This window comes from Natrix helvetica (genome assembly GCF_964273705.1).
Source record: "Natrix helvetica genome assembly, chromosome: 16".
Taxonomy (NCBI): domain Eukaryota; kingdom Metazoa; phylum Chordata; class Lepidosauria; order Squamata; family Natricidae; genus Natrix; species Natrix helvetica.
This window is the reverse complement of record NC_138563.1, coordinates 1912576-1932455: the sequence shown is the minus strand read 5'-3', so window position 1 is coordinate 1932455 and position 19880 is coordinate 1912576. Positions and strand designations below refer to the sequence as shown.

Below are 19880 nucleotides of genomic sequence, written 5' to 3'. Positions count from 1 at the left end.
CTTTCTTCTACAGGGGAAAAAATAAATTCAAATGGCTGGTTATCCTTTCCCGACGGCCGCTTAAACCTGGAGTTGCAAGAAAAGCCGGTCCTTTCCTCACGAGTTTTCGCCCCGACCCTTCATCCTGGGGAGGGCTGCGATTGCGAAGAAGAGGAGGAAGAAGAGGAGGGGGATGGATAGTAGCTCCCTTAATGAAGTTTTTAATGGATCAACTTTTGTTGGCTGCAGGCTTGGTTAATCCTCACCTCCGTCTGTCTCTCTTCTCCTTCTTCTTCTCTTCTTTCTTCCTTCTTTTCCTCCTCCTTCTTCTTGGGGCTGCGTTTTTCACCGCCTCCTCGGGCCCCCTTCTCCTCTGGGCTGCTTCCCTCTCAACCCCCCCCCAGCCCTCCTGAAGCTCAGGTCCGGCACTGTGGGGCAGGTTGGAGTCTCCTCCTCCGCTTCCCCAGCCCTTTTCCCCCTTCCTTCCACCCAACCAAGCCTTCCAGCTCCCCCCCCCTCCACTAATAACCGTGTCAGAGTTAGGGACGGGCCGCCAAGTGCCAACTCGGGAGAAAAACGCAACAAGGCGGCCAGGACGGGGCTGTTTTCGCCTCTTCCCTGCAAGATACGGGGAAGGGAAGGGATGAGGAGAGGATGGCGGCTAATCCTCGACTTGCCGCAGTTCGTTGAGTGATGATTCAAAGTTACGACAGCGCTGCGAAAAAAGGGAGCGATTTGAAGCATCCGTGCGATGCCGGGGGTGGGGGGTGGTTGAAATTCAGATGCTCGGCCAGTGGTTCACATTTATGACCAAATGGTCACATAATTGAAATTCAGATGCTCGGCTAGTGATTCACATTTATGACCAAATGGTCACGTGATCAAAATTCAGAATAGAATAGAATAGAATAGATAATAGAATTGAATTAGAATAAGAATAGAATAGAAAAGAAAATAGGTTGGAATAGAATAGAGGAATAGAAGAATGGAATGGAATGGAATGGAATAGAATAGAATAGAATGAGTAGAGTAGAATAGAATAGAATGAGTAGAGTAGAATAGAGTAGAATAGAATAAAATGAGTAGAGTAGAATAGAATAGAATAGAGTAGAATAGAATAGAATGAGTAGAGTAGAATAGAATAGAATGAGTAGAGTAGAATAGAATAGAGTAGAATAGAATAGAATGAGTAGAGTAGAGTAGAATAGAATGAGTAGAGTAGAATAGAATAGAATGAGTAGAGTAGAGTAGAATAGAATAGAATGAGTAGAGTAGAATAGAATAGAGTAGAATAGAATAGAATGAGTAGAGTAGAATAGAATAGAGTAGAGTAGAGTAGAATAGAATAGAATGAGTAGAATAGAATAGAATGAGTAGAGTAGAATAGAGTAGAATAGAATAGAATGAGTAGAGTAGAATAGAGTAGAGTAGAACAGAATAGAATGAGTAGAGTAGAGTAGAATAGAATGAGTAGAGTAGAATAGAATAGAATAGAATAGAATGAGTAGAGTAGAATAGAATGAGTAGAGTAGAGTAGAGTAGAATAGAGTAGAATAGAATAGAATGAGTAGAGTAGAATAGAATAGAATGAGTAGAGTAGAATAGAATAGAGTAGAATAGAATAGAATGAGTAGAATAGAATAGAATAGAATAGAGTAGAGTAGAATAGAATGAGTAGAGTTGAGTAGAGTAGAGTAGAATAGAATGAGTAGAGTAGAGTAGAGTAGAGTAGAGTAGAATAGAATAGAATAGAATAAAATAGAATAGAGTAGAGTAGAATAGAATAGAATTCTTTATTGGCCAAGTGTGATTGGACACACAAGGAATTTGTCTTTGGTGCAGATGCTCTCAGTGGACATAAAAATAAAAATAAAATACATTCATCAAGAATCAAAAGATACAACACTTAGCGAGAGTCAAGGTCACTAATAACCTACCAAACCGTACTAGGAAGCAAATAAAAACAGTCATGGAAACAGCCGCGATTCTCCTTTTCTATTTATCCCAAAGGGTAGACTATCTTTGAATAGAGAGGCTCCATTGCACCATTCTGGGCAGCACAACTGTCAACAAACATCCCTGGATATTGCAATGTTTATTAATTTTTTTAGGGGGAAAAACAAGCTCCACCACAGCGGCAACTCTAAACCAAACAGCCACATTTATTCTCCGTCGAGCCCACGATCGGCTGAGAAATTTCACCATTCTTCCCCAGAATAAATAACCAAAAAAGTTTGCTTGTAGGGGGGGGGGACGCGATATAAACCCCTAAATTCGAGCAAAATTTCCAAGCTGCTAATGCCCACCTTCAATGCTCGGTTGAAAGAGCAGGCAACTCAAATAAATATATTTTCTAAATCTTTTGTTTTTAAATTTTTTTTGCCAAACTGTCTTATTTTTTTCCTGGCTCTCCAACTATCAATTTCAGAGGGGAAATGTTGGGGAGGGAGGGAGGGAGGGATGCCCCAAACACCCCCCCACTTTGAAACCCATCACTCCCTATTTCTCCATCTCTTCTTCAGCCTTGTGTTTCCTTGGCACCCCTCGGGGGGGGGGGGACGGTTAAAACCGACAACAACAACAACAAAACAACAACCACAGACTGCATTGCCACAAAATGCAAGAGAGATAAATACCAAACTCCCCCTCCCCATCCTGTAGCTTCCCTTCTTAAGGCCCGTTCCTTGAGCCAAAAAGCCCGGGGGGGGGGGTGAGCCCAACTCAGTGTGGAATGGGAAAAAGGGTCAAAATGTCAATTTTAGCCCGAGAGACCCTGCCCCAGAATTTATTCTGAGTGGGGGAACAACCAGGAAACTGGAGAGAGGTTGATGGTTTCAACTCAAAAGCCTTTTGGGTGGACCCCCTCCCCTAAAGGACACAAGGATGGGGAGGGGACACTGGGGAGATGGAGGGGGGGAGGCTGGAATGGAGGGGGGAGTTGCCCTGCCCTCGCCCCCTTCTTTCCTCCTCCCCTCCCTCCCTGCTTTCCTTCCTTCTCCTGGGTTCGGAATTTGCAGAGAGTCCCTAAGTCCCAGCGCCTGGGCCCCATTGTTCAGGAGCTGTCCGCGGTGCTGAAACACAGCTGGCCAGATCGCAATTAGAAGAAAGGAGGAGGAGGAGGAGGAGGAAGGGGAAGGGCCAACTATGGCCTTAAGGAAGGCCTCAAGAGTGCCTCTCTATCCTTATCTTTTTTCCTATCATCCATCTATCTATCATCTATCTATCATCTATCTATCTATCATATCTATCTATCCACTCTTTCTATCCATTGCCCACTCTCATCTCTCTCCCTCTATCCTTTCTCTATCCCTATCTATCTCTTCCTTTTCTATCATCCATCCATCATCCATTTATCTATCTATCCCCCCCTCTCTATCCTCTCTCTTTCTATCCATTGCCCCCTCATCTCTCCCTCTATTCTTTCTCTCTATCCTTATCTTTTTTCCTATCATCCATCCATCCATCCATCTATCTATCATCTATCTATCCGCTCTCTTTCTATCCATTGCCCACTCTCACCTCTCTCCCTCTATTCTTTCTATCCCTATCTATCTCTTCTTTTTCTATCATCCATCCATCATCTATCTATCTGTCCATCCGTCCGTCCGTCCATCAGTCCATCCATCCATCTCGCCTTTCTATCCATTGCCCCCCTCTCATCTCTCTCCCTCTATTTTCTCTCTCTATCTCTCTCTTCTTTTTCTGTCATCTCTCTTTCTCTCATATCTCATCCAAATGGACAGCATTTTTCTGCTGCATTCCATGCAACTCGGGAGCGTAGCTGAGTGGTTAGAGGCCTCTGCTGTTCTCCAGGATGACGCCTTCAATAAACCACAGCTGAGGGGGGGATTTGCCCTCCTTCCACGCAGGCAGCCCCCAGGCTCATTTTGACCAGAGATGAGACATTGGGGTGGGGGGGGTCTTCCTTCGAGACTCACTGGACTCTGGTTCCCACGACACCTGGCCAGCAGCACCGATAGCAAAGGATGCTGAGAGCTGTACTCCTGCCACTCACCCTGGCCACTGAGCAGAGCTGAAGCCTCTGGAGGTGCCCAGATCCTGCCCTCCGTGGGCAACTGGGGACCTGAAACTCCAGCGTGTGAAAGTTGGCCTGTCCCAAATGTTGGCTAACTCTCCCGATGTTAAAAAAGATTCCCGTTCCAAGCAGCTGGCGGCCCTCTGTGCCTCTCTCTTCCTTGAAAGGCTGAGATGCGTAATATATATTGACATCTGTCGAGAATGGGCACCCTGTCTCTGGATATCAGAGATGGCAGGATGATTTAAGGATCTGCTCCGTTTCCACGATGACCTCATCCCTGGAGGAGAAGGGGAAGGGGGACACCGTCTCCTTCCCGCCTTTGTGCAAACGTACACAAACACACACACACAGAGGTGGAGAAAATGTGCACACCGAGAGAGCAGAGGCACACCCTGGGACTGGTTCTGCATCCATCCGCTTTGCTTTGTGGAGTCAGGGTCTTTTTTTTTAAGGAACAGATGTGCCTGGACATCCAGGAGCTGAGGGGTGTGCGGTATTGTAAAAGGGGAGAAGGAAGGCAGACAAGCAGAGGAAAAGAGAAAAAAGGAAGAGAGAAGGAAATTAAACGAGAGAAGGAAGAAAAACAGGAAGGAGGGAAGGGAGGGAGGGAGATAAACAGAGGAGAGAAGGAAAAGAAAAAAAAGCAAGAGAAGGAAATTAAAAGCAAGAGAATGGAAGAAAAAGGAAGGAAGACAAGCAGAGGAAAAGAGAAGAAAGGAAAAGTGAAGGAAATTAAAAGAGAGAAGGGAGAAAAGCAGGAAGGAAAGAAGGAAGGTAGAGAGGGGGAAGGAAGGGAGGTAGATAAACAGAGGAGAGACGGAAAAGAGAAAAAAGCAGGAGAAGGAAATTAAAAGAGAATGGAAGAAAAAGGAAGGAAGGAAGACAAGCAGAAGAAAAGACAAAAAAAAGAAAAGAGAAGGAAATTAAAAGAGAGAAGGAAGAAAACAGGAAGGGAGGGGGAAGGAAGGGAGATAAACAGGAGAGAAGTAAAAGAGAAAAAAAGCAGGAGAAGGAAATTAAAAGAAAGAGAATGGAAGAAAAAGTACGGAAGGAAGGAAGGGAAGGTGGGAGGGAGGAAGATAAGCAGAGGAAAGAAGGAAAAGAGAAAAAAAAGCAAAAGAGAAGGAAATTAAAAAAGAGAGAACGAAGGAAGAAAAACAGGGAGGGAGGAAGCGAGGGAGAGAAAGGGGAAGGGAAGGAGGGGGGAAAAGAAGAAACGGGGGAATGAAACAAAAAGGGAAGAAGAGAAAAGAAGGAAGATGGGAAAGGAAAGAGTGAGAGAGGAGGGGGAGAGGAGGGAAAGGAGGGAGGGAGGGATGGAGGAAAGGGGGAGGGAGGAAAGAACAGGAAGAAAAGAAATGAAATTAAAAGGGAAGGAAGGAAGGAGGGAATCTGGGAGCATTCTCTGCATGAGGCCTCTGCTTGTTTATTGACAATCAACCTGGGCACCCCCAACCCCCACCGCAGACTATTCCTCATGCATTTATTTTGGGGGGGGGGAGAGACTGCGGGATTCTTACGAAATGCTCTGCCCATCAAGGAAATAGGAGGCTGCGCTTGCCCCCAAAAATAAAAAATAAAAGTCAAATCCATTATTGGAAAACCGAGACGAACCAAGTCCTTCTTTGCGCATCCTGGTTTCCCTTAACCCTGGCTTGTGGCAGGAGACGCGACCGAGTGGGGCTGGCCAGGCCAGGGTCAAGTCCGGTGGGCTTCGAACCCTGCCTGCCAAGCATCAAATCGGCCCCCTCCCCATTTAAGGGCCTTTGTGCAAGTGGCACTCGCAGGAGTAAGAAAATAATTCAAGAAGGAGTGGGTTTTTTAGGGTGGGTGGGAGATATAAACAATGCCCCATTTTCCAGGGGGAGGAAAAGTTCCAGGAGGGCCAGAGGAAACCCAAACAGCCCCCCAGGACTGGTTGCAGCATTGGGGTGGGGGGGCTGCAAAATGAATGCAATCCCCACCGCCCCACTGCAGACAGTTCCCTTTGGGAATCGCCTTTTCCTTTGCAAAGAGTGGAAATTGAAAGCAGGAAAAGTGGGTGGGGGGAGATTAAAAAAAAACCAAGCCAAACAGGGGAGGGGGGGGGAACAGGCCTGCTTCTCTGGGCAAGGCCTCGCAACCGCTAGCAACTGTCCCCATGGCAACAGCGCTAACAGCTGCTCCTGCCAGGGACGGAAGCGGCTGCCACCCAGCGAAATGGTGGATGTCACGACGGGGCTGGAGAGCCTGGACGCGGGGTCCCTCTACCCCCCCCAGCAGACCCAGCTCATGGTCTACAAGGTAGGCTCAGGGAGGGTGGGGGTGGCAGGCCTGGGGAGGGCAGAGGGACCCCTCCCCTCCCTGGATTTTTAAGCCCCCCCACCCCACCCGCTTCCTTGCTTTCCAAAGCTCAGCGAAAGGATGGTCCCCGCAGGCTTGCCCATTTCTCTTGGCAGGGAAACATTTGCAGCCCCCTCCCCCAAAAACTTTCAGCTTAAGACCTCCCTTCCCCACCATAAACAAAAGAAAAGAAGCTTGGGGGGGCTTTCCCCCCAAAACTAGCCAGTTTCCTAAAAAGAGCCAGCTTCCTAAAAGTACCCAGCTTCCTAAATCTAGCCAGCTTCCTAAAAGTACCCAGCTTCCTAAATAATCTGGCCAGCTTCCTAAAAGTACCCAGCTTCCTAAAACTGGCCAGCTTCCTAAATCTAGCCAGTTCCTAAACCTGGCCAGCTTCCTAAAACTAGCCGAGATCACAGAGAGACACGGATGTACAAACCCAAGATGCCAAAATCGGGCCAAAATTGGTGCCAATCCGGGTTGAGATTTGGGGTTCCAGATTTGGGTCAGCTTGGGAAAAAGGACAGAGGGGATGAGGGGGGGCTGAAATTGGGAAGAAAAGACCCCTGCCCAACTGCCAATAATCCCGTTAAACCAGGAAAGCGGAGAAGAAAAATCCCAAGGAATCTGGGGATGGAGGAGGAAGACTTTAAATTTTATATTATTTTTTTCCCCAAAGGATAAAAATGTGGGAATGTGGAGAGGGATTTATAATATTCTGAAACCAGCAAAGGGAACAATTAAAAAAAAAATCCATCTCTTTTGCTTGTCGGTTTGCAATTTTAGGATTTGGTGTCTGGCTCTGAGAGAAGAAAATTCTGACTCTTCTTTTTGTGTGTGCGTGTGCGGATTTTAATCCTCCTTTTCCGTTCCTTCATTTTGAATCTTTCCTTAGATCAACACCAAAATTAACAATGAAAAATATCTGCGGGCTCACACCGAAATTGAGGTTCTGCTATCTGGATTTCTCAGGTTGGTTTCTAGGATCGAGCGAAAGGAAGATTTAAAAAATAAAAAATCCCCCCCCCCTCTCAAGGCGACTTAGCTTTTTGCTGCCCGACTGATTACAGGGAATTCTTGATTTAAAACTGTTGAGCCACCGTTTGAAGTCAATGGAATGACAAAGTTGGAAGGGACCTTGGAGGTCTTCTAGTCCAACCCCCAGCTCAAGCAGGAAATCCTATGCCATTTCAGATAGATGGCTATGCGGTCTCTTCTTAAAAACCCCTAGTGATGGGGAAGGAAGGAAGGAAGGAAGGAAGGCAGAATAAGAGCTGGAAGGGACCTTGGAGGTCTTCTAGTCCAACCCGCTGCTCAAGCAGGAGAGACCCTATGCCATTTCAGAAAATCTCCAGGGTTGGATCACCGCAACTTCTGGTGGCAAGCAGTTCCACTGCTTAATCGTCCTCCCTGTTAGGAAGATCCTCCTTAATTCCAGCTTGCTTCACTCCTTGATTAGTTTCCATCCATGGTGTCTTGTCCTGCCTTCAGGTCCTTTGGGGAATAGGTGGAGCCCCTCTTCTTTGGGGCAGCCCCCCCCCAAAATATCGGAAGACTGCTAGTCCTTCCTTTCATCAAACTAGACGCATCCAGTTTTGGCAAAGGTTCTTCATATGTTTTAGTCTCCAGGCCTTTAATGATCTTAGTTGCTCTTCTCTGCGCTTTTTCCAAAGTCTCAATCTCTTTCTTCTTTTTGTAGCATGGTACATCCAATACAATACAATAGTAGAGTTGGAAGGGACCTTGGAGGTCTTCTAGTCCAACCCCCTGCCTAGGCAGGAAACCCTATACCGTTTCAGACAAATGGCTATCCAACATCTTCTTAAAGACTTCCAGTGTTGGGGCATTCACAACTTCTGGAGGCAAGCTGTTCCACTGCCATCCTGCCATTTGTAGTGTGGCGTATCCTGCAATTGGTTGCAGGATCCCAGGCGTGGCCTTATTCGGTTTTTATAAAACAGTTAAATTTCTTTTCACCAACTTTTTTTTATTTATTAAAAAACCTCGCTTTCTAATGGCTTTATCGATTCCCGAACGGCGGAGTAGTTGCACTGTTCCGGGGTGGGGTGGGTGGGGGTGGGTGGGGAGGAAGGAGGCATTTTTAATTGTTATAAATATTTCCTCGGCCGGCCGACTCTCGTAGGCTCTTTAATTTTCCCAGCCAAAGCTCCATTCGGGGGCCCCCTCCCCAAATTCTCCCCCCGCCGAGGCAGAACGAGGGCAGATATAATAAATGAAACATTCCTCCTGGGTCTCTCTAATTGCCTTATCGATTGCCGATAAGGGGAGGGGGCATTTACCAATTTGACAAGGGACGAGGCTGAACTGGGCAGGGTGGGAGATTGGGGGGAGGTGGGGGGGGGGAGGTGTCTTCATGGGAAAAAAGTATTTGAAAATCTGCTTTTCTGCCCTGTTTCCCCCTCATCCTTGGGTGATTTCCAGAGACATCCTGATGAAAAGGCCGGAGAATATCCGAGAATTTGCAGCAGGTGAGAGAAATAAAATTTATTTCAACAAACCCCCCCATTGGGTGGAGTGCCGGTTGGCTGGGATCGGATGGGCCTCTTGGAAAATTCAGATTATTATTATTTGGGGGAGGTGGGCTAGATGGCCTTCATGACCCCCTCCAATGTTCTCCCGTCAATGCAAGGGCGGAGGGAATCCCCGGGGAAGAGGGCCAAGCCAGCAGGGCTTCAAATAAAATAAAATAAACTCCCAAAGCTCACGAAAAGGAGGCCTATAGGCTAAACGAGCCCCAGATTCGCAATCAAGGGCACACAGAGAATCCTAAGGCTGGAAGGGCACCTGGGAGGTCATCTAGCCCAACCCCAGAGGCCCCAAGGCAGGAGAGCTTATTCCACTGTGGACAAAGGACCGTTCGAAATCTTTTCTTGAAACCCTCCAGCAAGGAAAAGGCTCAGCCACACCGTCCTCTCCACGGGGGCCGGGTTCGAGTCGCGCTGCCGGAGGATCGCCTACACACAGCAGGGCTGGTTTGAAAACCTAATTTCTCCCTCCCTTTCACCTTCCAGATTATTTCACCAACCCGGAGCTGCCGAAAAAGATCCAGCAACAGATGATGGAGAAGCTAAACCAGGCAATTTAAGGGCCTTTTTGCTTTGGAAATGTAAATACCCAAATTATTATATTTCTTGCAAAATCTTTCCTTTTCCATCGGTTGTTAATAAAAGCTCACAAACGGCATGAAATTGGCTTGCTTTCCTCCCCACTCAAGGGGGGGGGGAATGAAACGCGTGCCGGCTCCAGGCACAGTTGCACCCTGCACAGGCAGTCCTCGACTTGCGACGGTTCACTTAGTGACGGCTCAAAGCTACAGCGTCACCGAAGAGACTTAGGGCCGGGTTTCCTCCCCCCCCCTTACGACCGTTGCCGCACCGTCCCTGCGGCCGCGTGATCAAAATCTAGACGCTCGGCAACTGACTCACACTTACGACGGTCGCAGGGGTATCCCCCCTTTTGCGACCTTCTGACCGGCGAAGTCACGGGGGAAATCGGATGCTGCGTTAGCAGTGATTCACTTAACGGCAAAGTCGTAACATGGGGGCAAAACTCACTTAACGACTTATTCAGCAACGGAAATGGGCTCCGTGATGGTTAAGCCGAGGACTGTGGGTTACTACCCAGATGTGCTAAGTTGCAAGTCAAAAGTCCGAGGGGAGGGGGGGGGGGCAGGAATACCTACGCCCACCCACGGCTGCTCCACCATGATGGAAAACGTCCCTTCACCCCAATGGTGGCATCGGTGGCAGAGCCAACGGGGGGGGGGGGAGGGGAGCGAGGCTGAGGATGTCAGGATTTAGGAACAATCCCCCCCCCCCGTGCCACCCTCCCCTGCAGGCGCCAAGGTACCCCTTTACCCAGGTGTGAGGAGTCTCTTTTGAGAGGGGCGGTCTAGAAATCCAATAAAGTTAAGTGTACGCAGCTTGCAGAACCCGCAACAGGCACCCCGAAACCCGACCCCCTTTTTCGAGGGGTCCATTTCCACCTCCCCTTCCTCGCAGACCCCTTCCGGAGACTCTTCAACGCAAAGGCAGCCCCTTCCCTTTTGCGAACGTCCAGGGCTGCCGCGACCGCAGTCCCCCCCCCCCACCCGTGCCCCCCCCCCCACGGCTGGCAAGCTCTTCCGACATTATCTCAGCAGTCACCTTGATAAGGTGGGACGTCAACCCGTCTGTAATGGATGGCGCTTCTGCACCAGACGGAGCTCGGCGTGAATATTCATGCCCTGCTTTGCCGGTGCATCCCGGACGGACCCCCCTTCCCTTCCCTTCCTCCAGCATCCTCACGTAGGGGGGCCTAATGAGATTGTTGGCAGCCGTCCCTCCTCTGCTCTTAAGAGCGGGGGTGGAGGGGCGGCTGGCGGGCAAACTTTTCCCGTTATCTTCCCCGGCGGAGGAGGGACGGCACAGAAGGAAGGGGTGGGCTTGGGGGCGTTGGCGCTTTGGAAGGGCCTGGCCGCGTTGTGTTCCCTTGGGGGAGGGAGGCGGAGAGGCATGGGTGGGCATAAATTAACGGGAAGCAGACCCGTCGCGGTGCCAAGAGAGACAGGACATCGGGGCAGGTTGTTCCCGTCGGCGCAGAGACGGGACTGTTAATGCAACCAAGAGTTGTGCCACACCAGCTCTGGATGATTGTCGCAAACGGGACAATTCCGGGAGACGCGTCGTCCCCTGTGGTTTCCCGCAAGGAGCCCGCCGCGCCGGGGTGCGGGGCAGCCAGGCTAAGAAAGGGGCAGCGAAGACGAACAAAGACCGCCTCTAACCCCCCCTCCCAAAAAGAAGATAGAAAACAGTCCTTTTCGCTATCTCTGTTGCAGCCCGCTTCTTCCTGTCCCGAGTTCAGATCCAGGCCTCCTCGGGGGGAAAACTCTTCCTGGGGTGGGAATGGACGCCTTTTTTTTGTGTTCGCAACCAAGTTAGAAGGATTTAGCCGAATAATTAGCGCCGCTTCAAGCATTAGAGGGCCGGGAGGGCGAATCTGTGGCACGCGAGCCAGCTCAGCTTCACCGCGCAGGTGCGCGCGATGTGCAACGTTGCCATGAAAAAGCAACTGTTCGGAACTAGAGGTTTTATTGACGGGTGCCTGACGTCGCAGCCCGCTTCTGGCCAGAGGACCCCAAACAGAATCCCCCCCCTCGCCCCCACAATGCCCCCGAGGCTTAAGAGACACGAAAAAGCGGCTGGCTTCGCCCACTGTGCAAAGCTGAAGGAAATCCCCCTCCCCAAAAAAGGAGGCTTCGGCAAGAAAAAAATATATATCCTAAGCTCCGATTTTAGCGCCGCGGAGAAAAGTCCCTTCTTCCGTGGACGGCCTTCAAGGTTGTCCCACTTCTCTGCCGGCGCCTTCCGGTTCCTTCTGGGCCAGCCGAAGCCGCTGGCTGTTGGATTTCGGTTCGGCAAACGGCTGCACCGAGAGAGGGACGCGGACGGTGTCGAGGCTATTAACCTGCAGGGCGGGAGGGAGGGAAGAGAAGGGGGCAAGGAAGCCCGGAAAGGAACCGTATCAGCAAATTGGAGCTCCTACTACGAAAAACCAGCGCTCTGTTGGAGAGGAGGGGGTGTTAAAGAGTTTCGCCGTCCTCTTTGGAGAAAGTGGGGCAGGCTTTTAAGCCTCAGGGTGCCTCCCCGGTGCTCCCTTCTGCCTACTGGGGCCGGTATGGAAGCCAGGGAGGGGACAGGGGAAAAAAAGCCAAAGTTTCCGCTGCTTTTCTTGCAAACCTCTCATTACCGAACTAGATAACGCGATCAGTGCTAACTTGGCTGGTCTGCAAGAAAACCACCAAGTTTGGAGAGCAGCAAGGACCCCACAAGTCCTCCTCCTCTCCCTCCCCTCCAGCACTGATGGTGTGACCTAGCTGGGTCATGAAACGTCTGCAAGACAACTGTGAAACTTAAAGAGGCAGAAAATCCGAGGGCGAGCTTACCGTAACTTCGCACCAGTAGCTGCCCAGTGTGGTGATGGGTTCTTCGGGGAGAGTCAGCGCCTGGGGGGGCACTACAACTCCTAACTGGAAAGAAAAGAAGCAGGGGAGGGAAGGGGACAGGCAGCTCCTTAAAAGTAGGGTTTTGCAATTGTGTTCCCGAGTTGTGTTCCAATCTAACTAACCCGAGGCGGAATTCTGATCACATAACAGCGGGGATGTTGTAAAATGTGGGGGAAAAAAACGGCCGTAAAGTCCCCCCTTTCCCGGTGCCGTCGTAACTTTGAACAGTCACTCACTGAACTCTTGTAAATCAAGGACCACCTGTATTAAGGCTGACGTCTCCATTAAGTCAACACAAATATATAAACGCCTCCTCACCAGCAATTGCCACCCCAAATGAGCAGAGATTAAACCCCCCCCGCGATCAATCTTGACGATACCCCAAAATCAAGGAATTACCACTGCAAACAAACAGACTAACAATAAACCATCACTTAACCAAGAAAGCACCAAGACTCCTCCCAATAACCCCCGTCAACACAAGCCACCAGGGTCAGCCCTGCAGCCGTCTTTCCTTTTGGATCTTCGGCCTGCCACGCTTTCTATTATTCTACCATGCCTTTTCTATTGGGGGGGAAAACGGGAGTTAGATGATAAGCAGCCATAACGAAATTCTTTCTAGAAATCCAAGGTCATCCTTTGTCTCTGCACCTGACCGGAACTGGATGGGTGGAAACTGCCAGCGTGGCAGTGGGAGATGGGACCACGGGATGGACTTGGGGGTGTGGGGGAAAAGATCTTGAACTTTCAACTGGGTGGGGGAAACCGGGAAGCTTTCAGATTCGGGTTTCCCCAGATGTGCCAACATGGCTCTCTTCATCAATTGGGACTTTGAGCAATGCTTTGCCTCGGACTCAGATTTAATTTTGGATGCTATTTGGAACCCTGACAGCCAGTATATAAAAATAAGAGGAAACCCCACACTCTTCTAGCCCTGATGAGGTTCCCTTGTTGGGTTATGAAACGCCTGCAGGGAAACGATGCAGCTCGGGAAGAGTCCCACAGACGGGTAAACTTACATTTCGGAGGAAGTGCCGGCAGACAATTTCTTTCGTTAGCTCCCACTGGTCGCACTCATTCACGCCGATCTCCAGGGTGCAATTCTTCAGGAACCGGACGGTCTAAAGGAAACAGACATTTGGTCAACTAAAGGGAAGGAGTTTATGAGAACCCAGCTCTTTTAGCTGAAGTTCTTCCAAAGCAGGACCAGAAATGATTTTTAAAAAACCTGAAATATATATATATATACACAGCTCTGGATTTGCTAGCAACAGCTTAGGTTTTAGGAGAAAGGAAGGAATACGAGTAAAATTCAAATTTTGGGAGAGAGGACGTTATATACCCTGCTGTAGTGGCACTTCTAGATGGATAGATGATAGATAGATAAGATAGATAGATAAGAGATAGATAGATAAGATAGGTACGTACGTAGGTAGGTAGGTAGGTAGGTAGGTAGGTAGATAGATAGATAGATAGATAGATAGATCTTCTTACCTTCCTACCGCTGTGGGTTTGTAACCTCGGCAGCTTCCCCTCTTCACGTAACTAAAAGAGAAGAGGGAAAAAAATAAAGATTTTTTCTCTCTCTCATGTTCCATAAAAGGTAAAAGTTCCCCTCGCACACGCATTCTAGTCGTTCCCAACTCTAGGGGGCGCTGCTCATCTCCGTTTCAAAGCCGAAGAGCCAGCGCTGTCCGGAGACGTCTCCGTGGTCATGTGGCCGGCATGACTCAACACCGAAGGCACCCAGAACGCTGTTCCCTTCCCAACAAAGGTGGTTCCTGTTTTTCTACTCGCATTTTCATGTGCTTTCGAGCGGCTCGGTTGGCAGAAGCCGGGACGAGACACGGGAGCTCACTCCGTTACGCGGCGCTAGGGGTTCGAACCGCCGAGCTGCCGACTTTTTCTGATCGACAAGCTCAGCGTGCAAATTTAGGCTGCCTACGGGAGCCCAAATCCGGGAGCAAACTTACTCGGTTTTCCTCCTCGAAAAATTTCTTGTTTTCGGGAGAGGCGTAAACGGCCCGATTGTGGAGTAGGAGGTGGTTACGGCCGAAAGATCGGTGGACAAAGACGGTTTCGCCCCGGTTCCCAACGTCTGCAAATCGAGATGAGAGAGAATAAATTGGAGGCAGGCTCTGTGTGTGTGTGTGTGTCTGTGTGTGTGTGCCCTCGACTTACAACGGCACTAAACAACCATTCAAAGTTACCACGGCACCGGAAACAGCGACTTACAACTGTTTTTCACACTTGCGACCATGTAAGTAATCCAAATTAAGCCAAGATTTGGCCGCCGGCTCGTATTTATGACGTCTGCAAGCATCCCAGGAGCCGTGTGATACCCCTTTTGCAACCTCAACGTCCGCTTCGCTTAACGACCGTATGAGTCGCCGAGCCTCTGCCGGGATTCGTTTAGCAACGGCAGCAGGGAAGGCCGTGAAAGGCGGCCAAACTCAGCTTAAGGCAGGTCTGCGTCGGGCTCCCTGACGGTCGTAGGTCGAGGACGCCCTGCTCAGCGGCCAGGAGGGTCTCGTACCTTCCACGGGTTCGGTGAGGATGAGTTCGAGGGGCTCCTTGGGGTGGTGTTTGAGGTCTTCCAGCAGGCGGAAGACGCGGAAGCGGGAGTGTTTGATGCGGGGCTCCCTGTCTTTCTTTCCCAGCGGGACTTTCCACCAGCGCTCCACGATGACCGTCTCCTGCAAGGCAGAGAAGTCGGGGAAGGTCTCGGATGCAGCCCCCTTCCCCCAAATATGAGGAATTTATTTCACAGAGATTTTTAGCTACTTGGGGTGGGGGGGATGCAGGACTTTTGCCATGTGGACGTGAAGCAGCCGGGCCGAAGTCCCAGGATGGGGAGTTGGGGGGGGGGTGTCTGGAGGAGGCCGAGGGGGGCTGACTGGGGACCCCCCACCCCCAACCTCCAGGTGAATCTAGCAAGCTGCAGGGTTTCTTTTTCCTTCTTTCTCGTCCTTCCCTCCTCTCTCCCTCCATCTCTCCTTTCTTTTTCCTTTCCTCTTTCCATCTTCCCTCCCTCCATTTCTCCTTTTCTCCTTCCTCCTTTTTCTCTACTTCTTTCCATGCAACCATATCTCCTTTTCTCTTCTTTCGTTTCTCCTTCTCTCCTTTTCCTCCCCTTCCTTCTCCTTCCTCTTCTTTTTCCTTTCGCCTTTCCCTCCCCTTTCCTTCCTTCTTCCCTCCTCTCTCCCTTTTTCCTTCTTTCCCTATCTATCCACCCATCTCCTTCCTTCCTTCCAACAATCTCCCTCCTTTTCTTTTCTTCCCTCCTTTCCCCTCCACCCCCTTCTCTCTTCTTTTCCTCTTTTTGTTTTCCTTCCTTCCATCTTCTCCGTGTCCAGGACGGCCCTTTGTCCAGGATGGAATAAGTTCTCCTGCCTTGGGGGCTGGACTAGATGACCTCCAAGGTCCCTTCCAGCCCTAGGATTCTGGTGTGCCCCCTTTGATTGATGGCATTCAGACGACCCAGCCTCTCCCAAGCCACACACACACACACCCATCCTCCTCTTTGGCCTTGGTTCAGCATCGCAATAACTCTCCTGCACAGCCCCCCCCCCCCCATGCGCTGCATGGCCGCCGTTCTCTCCTGGTGGTCTCCCATCCTTTCCTCCTCCCCACCAGAGCTATCCCGCCCTCCCTCGCCGGACCGCACCCCGGAGGGTCCCTCCCGGCTCTCCCTGCCGCGCTCACCCGCGGGGCCGAGAGGTGCAGCCCCCTGAGAGGGAGAAAGGGGAGAGACCCCGCTGGAGGCCCCCGCACCGCCCGCCACAGAAGCCCCGCCGCCATCATAGCTCCCGCCACCCTGCCGCAGGCCCCGCCCCCTCCCCGCCGATTGCGCAGGCGCCGAAGCCCGCCAGGCCGCGACCAAGCCCCGCTCTGGCCTAGGGCCACCTGCCGGGCATGGTACTCTTCCCGCGGGCGGCGGCGCCACGGCAGGCTCCGGCTTTTGGCTCGGCCGGGCCGGAGGGACACCGAGAGGCGGGGCGGGGGAGGGCTTGCTTTCTCAATACAGGGCTGGTTGTTTTGGGGCATGCTCAGAGTGGCTCTCCCCCCCCCCCGCTGCATGGATGCAAAGCTTTAATGGGGTGGGAGTGAAAGGGTTTCTGAGCATGTGAAGAGGGCTGCGTCGCAGAGAAAAGGCATCCTGCCACCTAGTCCTGGATGCAAAGGTGTAACAGAGTGGTAGTAGTGAAGGAGCAGGCTGAGCATGCGCAGAGGGCTCTTTGCCAAACAAGAAAGCAGTGTCTCTGAGCATGTACAGAGTACTTTCCCTCCTGAATGCGAGAAATGCCCCAAAGATCCTCTTAATTTGGGATGGGGCGGGGCTGTTTACAAAATGCTTATTTCCTTCCAACGCAGAAAGGATTTCCCCAAAGGCACCGTGTCTCTGAGCATGTACAGAGTATTTTCCTTTCCCACAACCCCCGTTGTCTTTTAATCTTTGAAAACACCCCCCCTCCAAGTGGCAGAAAAAGGGGTTATAAATGGAGCGACCCATCGAGCAATCCCACCCCTCCCCATAAACCGGTTTCGAACCAGCTTCGAGAGGGGACATGTAGACAAGCCACCATGGGAGGGGCCAGAAGTGGGAGGAGCTTAGCATCATGGTCACAATGGGGGAGTCTGTTGCTGGTCTGGGGCCGCCGGGTCACAATGGGGCTTCTGACTTGGGGCTTCTGACCCTCAGGGGCCACTCAGAAGCCACCCAAGAGCCAGAGACCACCCAGGGACCTCGCTGCCTGCTTTGGGGCGACGCTAAGCCTGCTTGGACCCCCCCTTAGAGCTTCATCCCAACTTCGCCCTCCAGGAAAAATGACCCCCTCAAACAGCGAGTGAGCCTCCGCAGCGCCACCTGGGCACCGCTGCCCGTCACAACTGGCTCCCTCGAGGCTAAGCCAACAATTTCCCCGTTTGGGTCCCAGGGATGCTTGCTGGCTGAGGAAAACTAGCAGAGTTGGAAGGGATTTTGGGGGCCATCTAGTTCAACCCCCCGCCGATCAGAATACAGAACACAGTTGGAAGGGACCTTGGAGGTCATCTAGTCCAACCCCCTTCTCTCACAGGAGACCTGTACTAGGGATTCGAACCGCCAACCTTTCTGAACTCACTGATTTCGCACACGCTTTGCAAACCTGCTCAATGTTTGCAGCTTGGGGTGGGGGGTGGGGTGGGGCTAAAGAAAATATAATTTATTATAAAATGTAATTATTGTAAAATATATATTTTTTTACGAAATGGAAAATTATGTCACTTTTTCTCTTCTCCTCTTCTCCAGGGCAGCCCTTGCCGTCCCTGAAACTTTGAGCACCCGTCCTCGCTACTGCCCGCAGTGCTCCTGAGTTTGAGGGCGCCAGCCCCAACCGGCGCGGCCCCAGCGGCCCGTCAGACTGGCTGAGCCCGACTGAGATCTACAAGGTCAGAGATCTACAAAAAAAAAAAACACCTCCGTTTCAAGTCACGGGAGCTCCCTCCGTTACACGGGGCTAGGGATTCGAACCGCCAAAGTGCCAACCTTTCTGATCAACAAGCTTAGTGCTGATCTATTGGGAAGAGCCTGCTTTTTTCAAACGTGCCAACTTTAAAACAACTGGTGACTGGATTTCAACTCCCAGAACTTCTAGTTGAAGTCCAGCCACCTTAAAAGTTGTCAATTTGAAAATAAATCCCACTTTTTACACTGCCGGCCTATTAGGATTCTCCCTTAGAAGCAGGCAAGTGCTTTAAAAAAAAAGTAAAATAAAAAGGAAATATTTAAATGTAAGAAGCGTGCAAACGTTTCACTGTTAACGTCTGAATCGCCCAACCGGTATTTCATTGCAGGCTGCCAACCTCACAGTTTTTGCTAGCGTCCATCAACACCCTGATCGGCCAGTGCAGTTAGATTTCCACTTCGCCCGCGGCAGCCAGGGTGCCAGCCATTGGCATGGCCTTCTGCAGGGACGCACCCTTTTCCTGGACACCCCTCGACGGGCACTGGATTTCAACAGCCGGGAAAGGTGAGGGGGTAAAACCCGTGTTTAAAATACAGGGGGAAAACAGGTGGCGTTTTTGAACCAAGGGGAAAGAGCCAAAGTTTGGTTTAAGATATAGGAAGCAAGTTGCTAGTTCTCAAGAAACCTTAGCAACTCACCAATAGGAATCCAGAAAGCAAGTTCCTTCTTGCTCCCTACTGCTAGTTTCTCTAGCTCTCAATTTACAGCCATTCGATTAGTGATCGAGTTTACGACACTGAAAAAAGCGACCTGCGACCAATCCTCAAACTTATGACCATCTCAGCATCCCCCATGGGATCAAAATTCAGATAACCAGCCTGTACATATGATGGTTGCGACGTCCTGTGGTTGCTCATTTAACAACTTAACAGTGATTTGCTTCGTAATTGTTTGCAAAACTCAGATGCGACTCGCTTAAGAACAGCCAGGGAAATTCTGGTCGTAAGTCGAGGGCGGCCTGCGTGGGCTCGATTTCCAGAAGTCGCCAGTTTTTTCCGTGAAGGATTTGATCAGGAGAGTCAGAAATCTTTCCCTGGCAAGATTGTGTTGTTATAAAACTCAAAATCGCTGACCGTCTGTCTGATCCCGTAGCTTGACCGCCACGCTGGAATACATTGAAGAAAAAACGGGCGCAGAGCAGGTGCTGGTGAACTTCGACAAGGCGCGGCGAGACCGAGGTAAAAATAAGAACTTTCTTTTGCACTTTTATCCTGGTGGGTTTTTGGCCCGGGAGCGAATTTTCCAAGCCTTGGGTAGAAAAATATGGGGTTGCGAATGCCTCGTTAATCCCAATTATATATAAAAAAGGAGAATTTGTTAAGAATAAAATTGGAAGGCGACCGATGCTCTCCCAAAACAGGCTGCCTAAAAATCCTTTGGCTTTATGGCCCTCGCTGCTAAGCGAGACACGTGTCGAAGCGAGATTTGCCCCATTTCCAGACCTTCTGTTGCCACGGTTTTTAAGCGAATCCTTCCTGCAGCGGTCAGAAAGTTGTTAAGTGGATCGGTCTTCCCCGTTGAGATCACGAAAGAGGAATCCCGTTATCTCGGGACGCTGCGGCCGTCATAAATACGAACCAGTTGCTGATTTTGATTTTGTGAATGCGAGGAAGGCTACGACGGTTGTTAAGTCTTGGAAAAACCCCATACCTAAGTCACTTCTCTTTAGTGCCGTAGTAGCATCAAGCCGTCACTGAACGAACACTGGTCTGCCTGCACTTTCCCAGCAGGCCAAAAGAGGCAGAAGGGGGCAAAGTGATGAATCTCGATTAAAATCCCAGCCCGCGAAGAAGCTCAGGTAGCCATCCCTGCACCCGCTAATCCCCCCCCCTTTCTCTCTCTTAAGGCAACTTGCTACGAGCTTTCGGCTTCTTGGGTTTCGAACTCGTGACCCCCGACTACCCTGGCCTGCCCCCCTGGGAAAACACCATCTTCATGGCTTACCCCCTGGAACGTGATCTCGGCTGGAATCCCTCACCAAAGATGGAATGACCCTCTCGCGGGGGGTCCGAAGAGCAGGGGGAGGGCAGTG

General features: G+C 50.6%; 4 protein-coding genes across 5 annotated transcripts in view; 2 read left to right on the top strand and 2 right to left on the bottom strand.

The window, feature by feature from the left end:
- Positions 1-797, bottom strand: part of CELF3 (CUGBP Elav-like family member 3) — a 35328-nt gene extending 34531 nt beyond the window's left edge. The window contains exon 1 of the mRNA XM_081968105.1: positions 246-797. The gene's annotated coding sequence lies outside the window, so the exon portion shown is untranslated. The remainder of the gene's footprint in view (positions 1-245) is intronic.
- A 5273-nt stretch (positions 798-6070) lies between these two features.
- Positions 6071-10371, top strand: RIIAD1 (regulatory subunit of type II PKA R-subunit domain containing 1). Its single transcript, XM_081968124.1, has 4 exons — positions 6071-6301; positions 7233-7309; positions 8780-8826; positions 9370-10371. The coding sequence occupies exons 1-4, from the start codon at positions 6218-6220 to the stop codon at positions 9441-9443; spliced, it is 282 nt and encodes a 93-aa protein (XP_081824250.1). The 5' UTR covers positions 6071-6217; the 3' UTR covers positions 9444-10371.
- Positions 10372-11440: 1069 nt separating this feature from the next.
- Positions 11441-16403, bottom strand: MRPL9 (mitochondrial ribosomal protein L9). Of its 2 annotated transcripts, XM_081968122.1 has the most exons (7): positions 16047-16403; positions 14878-15037; positions 14315-14439; positions 13836-13886; positions 13361-13462; positions 12282-12365; positions 11441-11803 (listed from the first exon to the last, which is right to left on the bottom strand). In XM_081968122.1, the coding sequence occupies exons 1-7, from the start codon at positions 16386-16388 to the stop codon at positions 11672-11674; spliced, it is 996 nt and encodes a 331-aa protein (XP_081824248.1). In that variant the 5' UTR covers positions 16389-16403; the 3' UTR covers positions 11441-11671. The 2 variants fall into 2 exon arrangements, with proteins under 2 accessions (XP_081824248.1, XP_081824249.1); XM_081968123.1 differs by lacking the exons at positions 11441-11803; positions 12282-12365 and adding an exon at positions 11844-12228.
- Positions 16404-17168: 765 nt separating this feature from the next.
- Positions 17169-19840, top strand: OAZ3 (ornithine decarboxylase antizyme 3; the record flags this gene model as incomplete). The annotated part of the gene is made up of 5 exons (XM_081967888.1): positions 17169-17188; positions 17687-17771; positions 18177-18352; positions 18941-19026; positions 19695-19840. The coding sequence occupies 5 exons, from the start codon at positions 17169-17171 to the stop codon at positions 19838-19840; spliced, it is 513 nt and encodes a 170-aa protein (XP_081824014.1).
- Between the last annotated feature and the right edge of the window lie 40 nt (positions 19841-19880).

Bases quoted from the DNA above. Each gene is read 5' to 3' on its own strand.
- RIIAD1 (XM_081968124.1), top strand. From the start codon at position 6,218: ATGGTGGATGTCACGACGGGGCTGGAGAGCCTGGACGCGGGGTCCCTC. The intron at 6,302-7,232 runs GTAGGCTCAGGG...ATCTTTCCTTAG, and splicing joins CCCAGCTCATGGTCTACAAG to ATCAACACCAAAATTAACAA. The intron at 7,310-8,779 runs GTTGGTTTCTAG...GGTGATTTCCAG, and splicing joins CTGCTATCTGGATTTCTCAG to AGACATCCTGATGAAAAGGC.
- MRPL9 (XM_081968122.1), bottom strand. From the start codon at position 16,388: ATGCCCCAAAACAACCAGCCCTGTATTGAGAAAGCAAGCCCTCCCCCG. The intron at 15,038-16,046 runs GTGAGCGCGGCA...TCTGCCTTGCAG, and splicing joins TGCACCTCTCGGCCCCGCGG to GAGACGGTCATCGTGGAGCG. The intron at 14,440-14,877 runs GTACGAGACCCT...CTCGATTTGCAG, and splicing joins CCTCACCGAACCCGTGGAAG to ACGTTGGGAACCGGGGCGAA.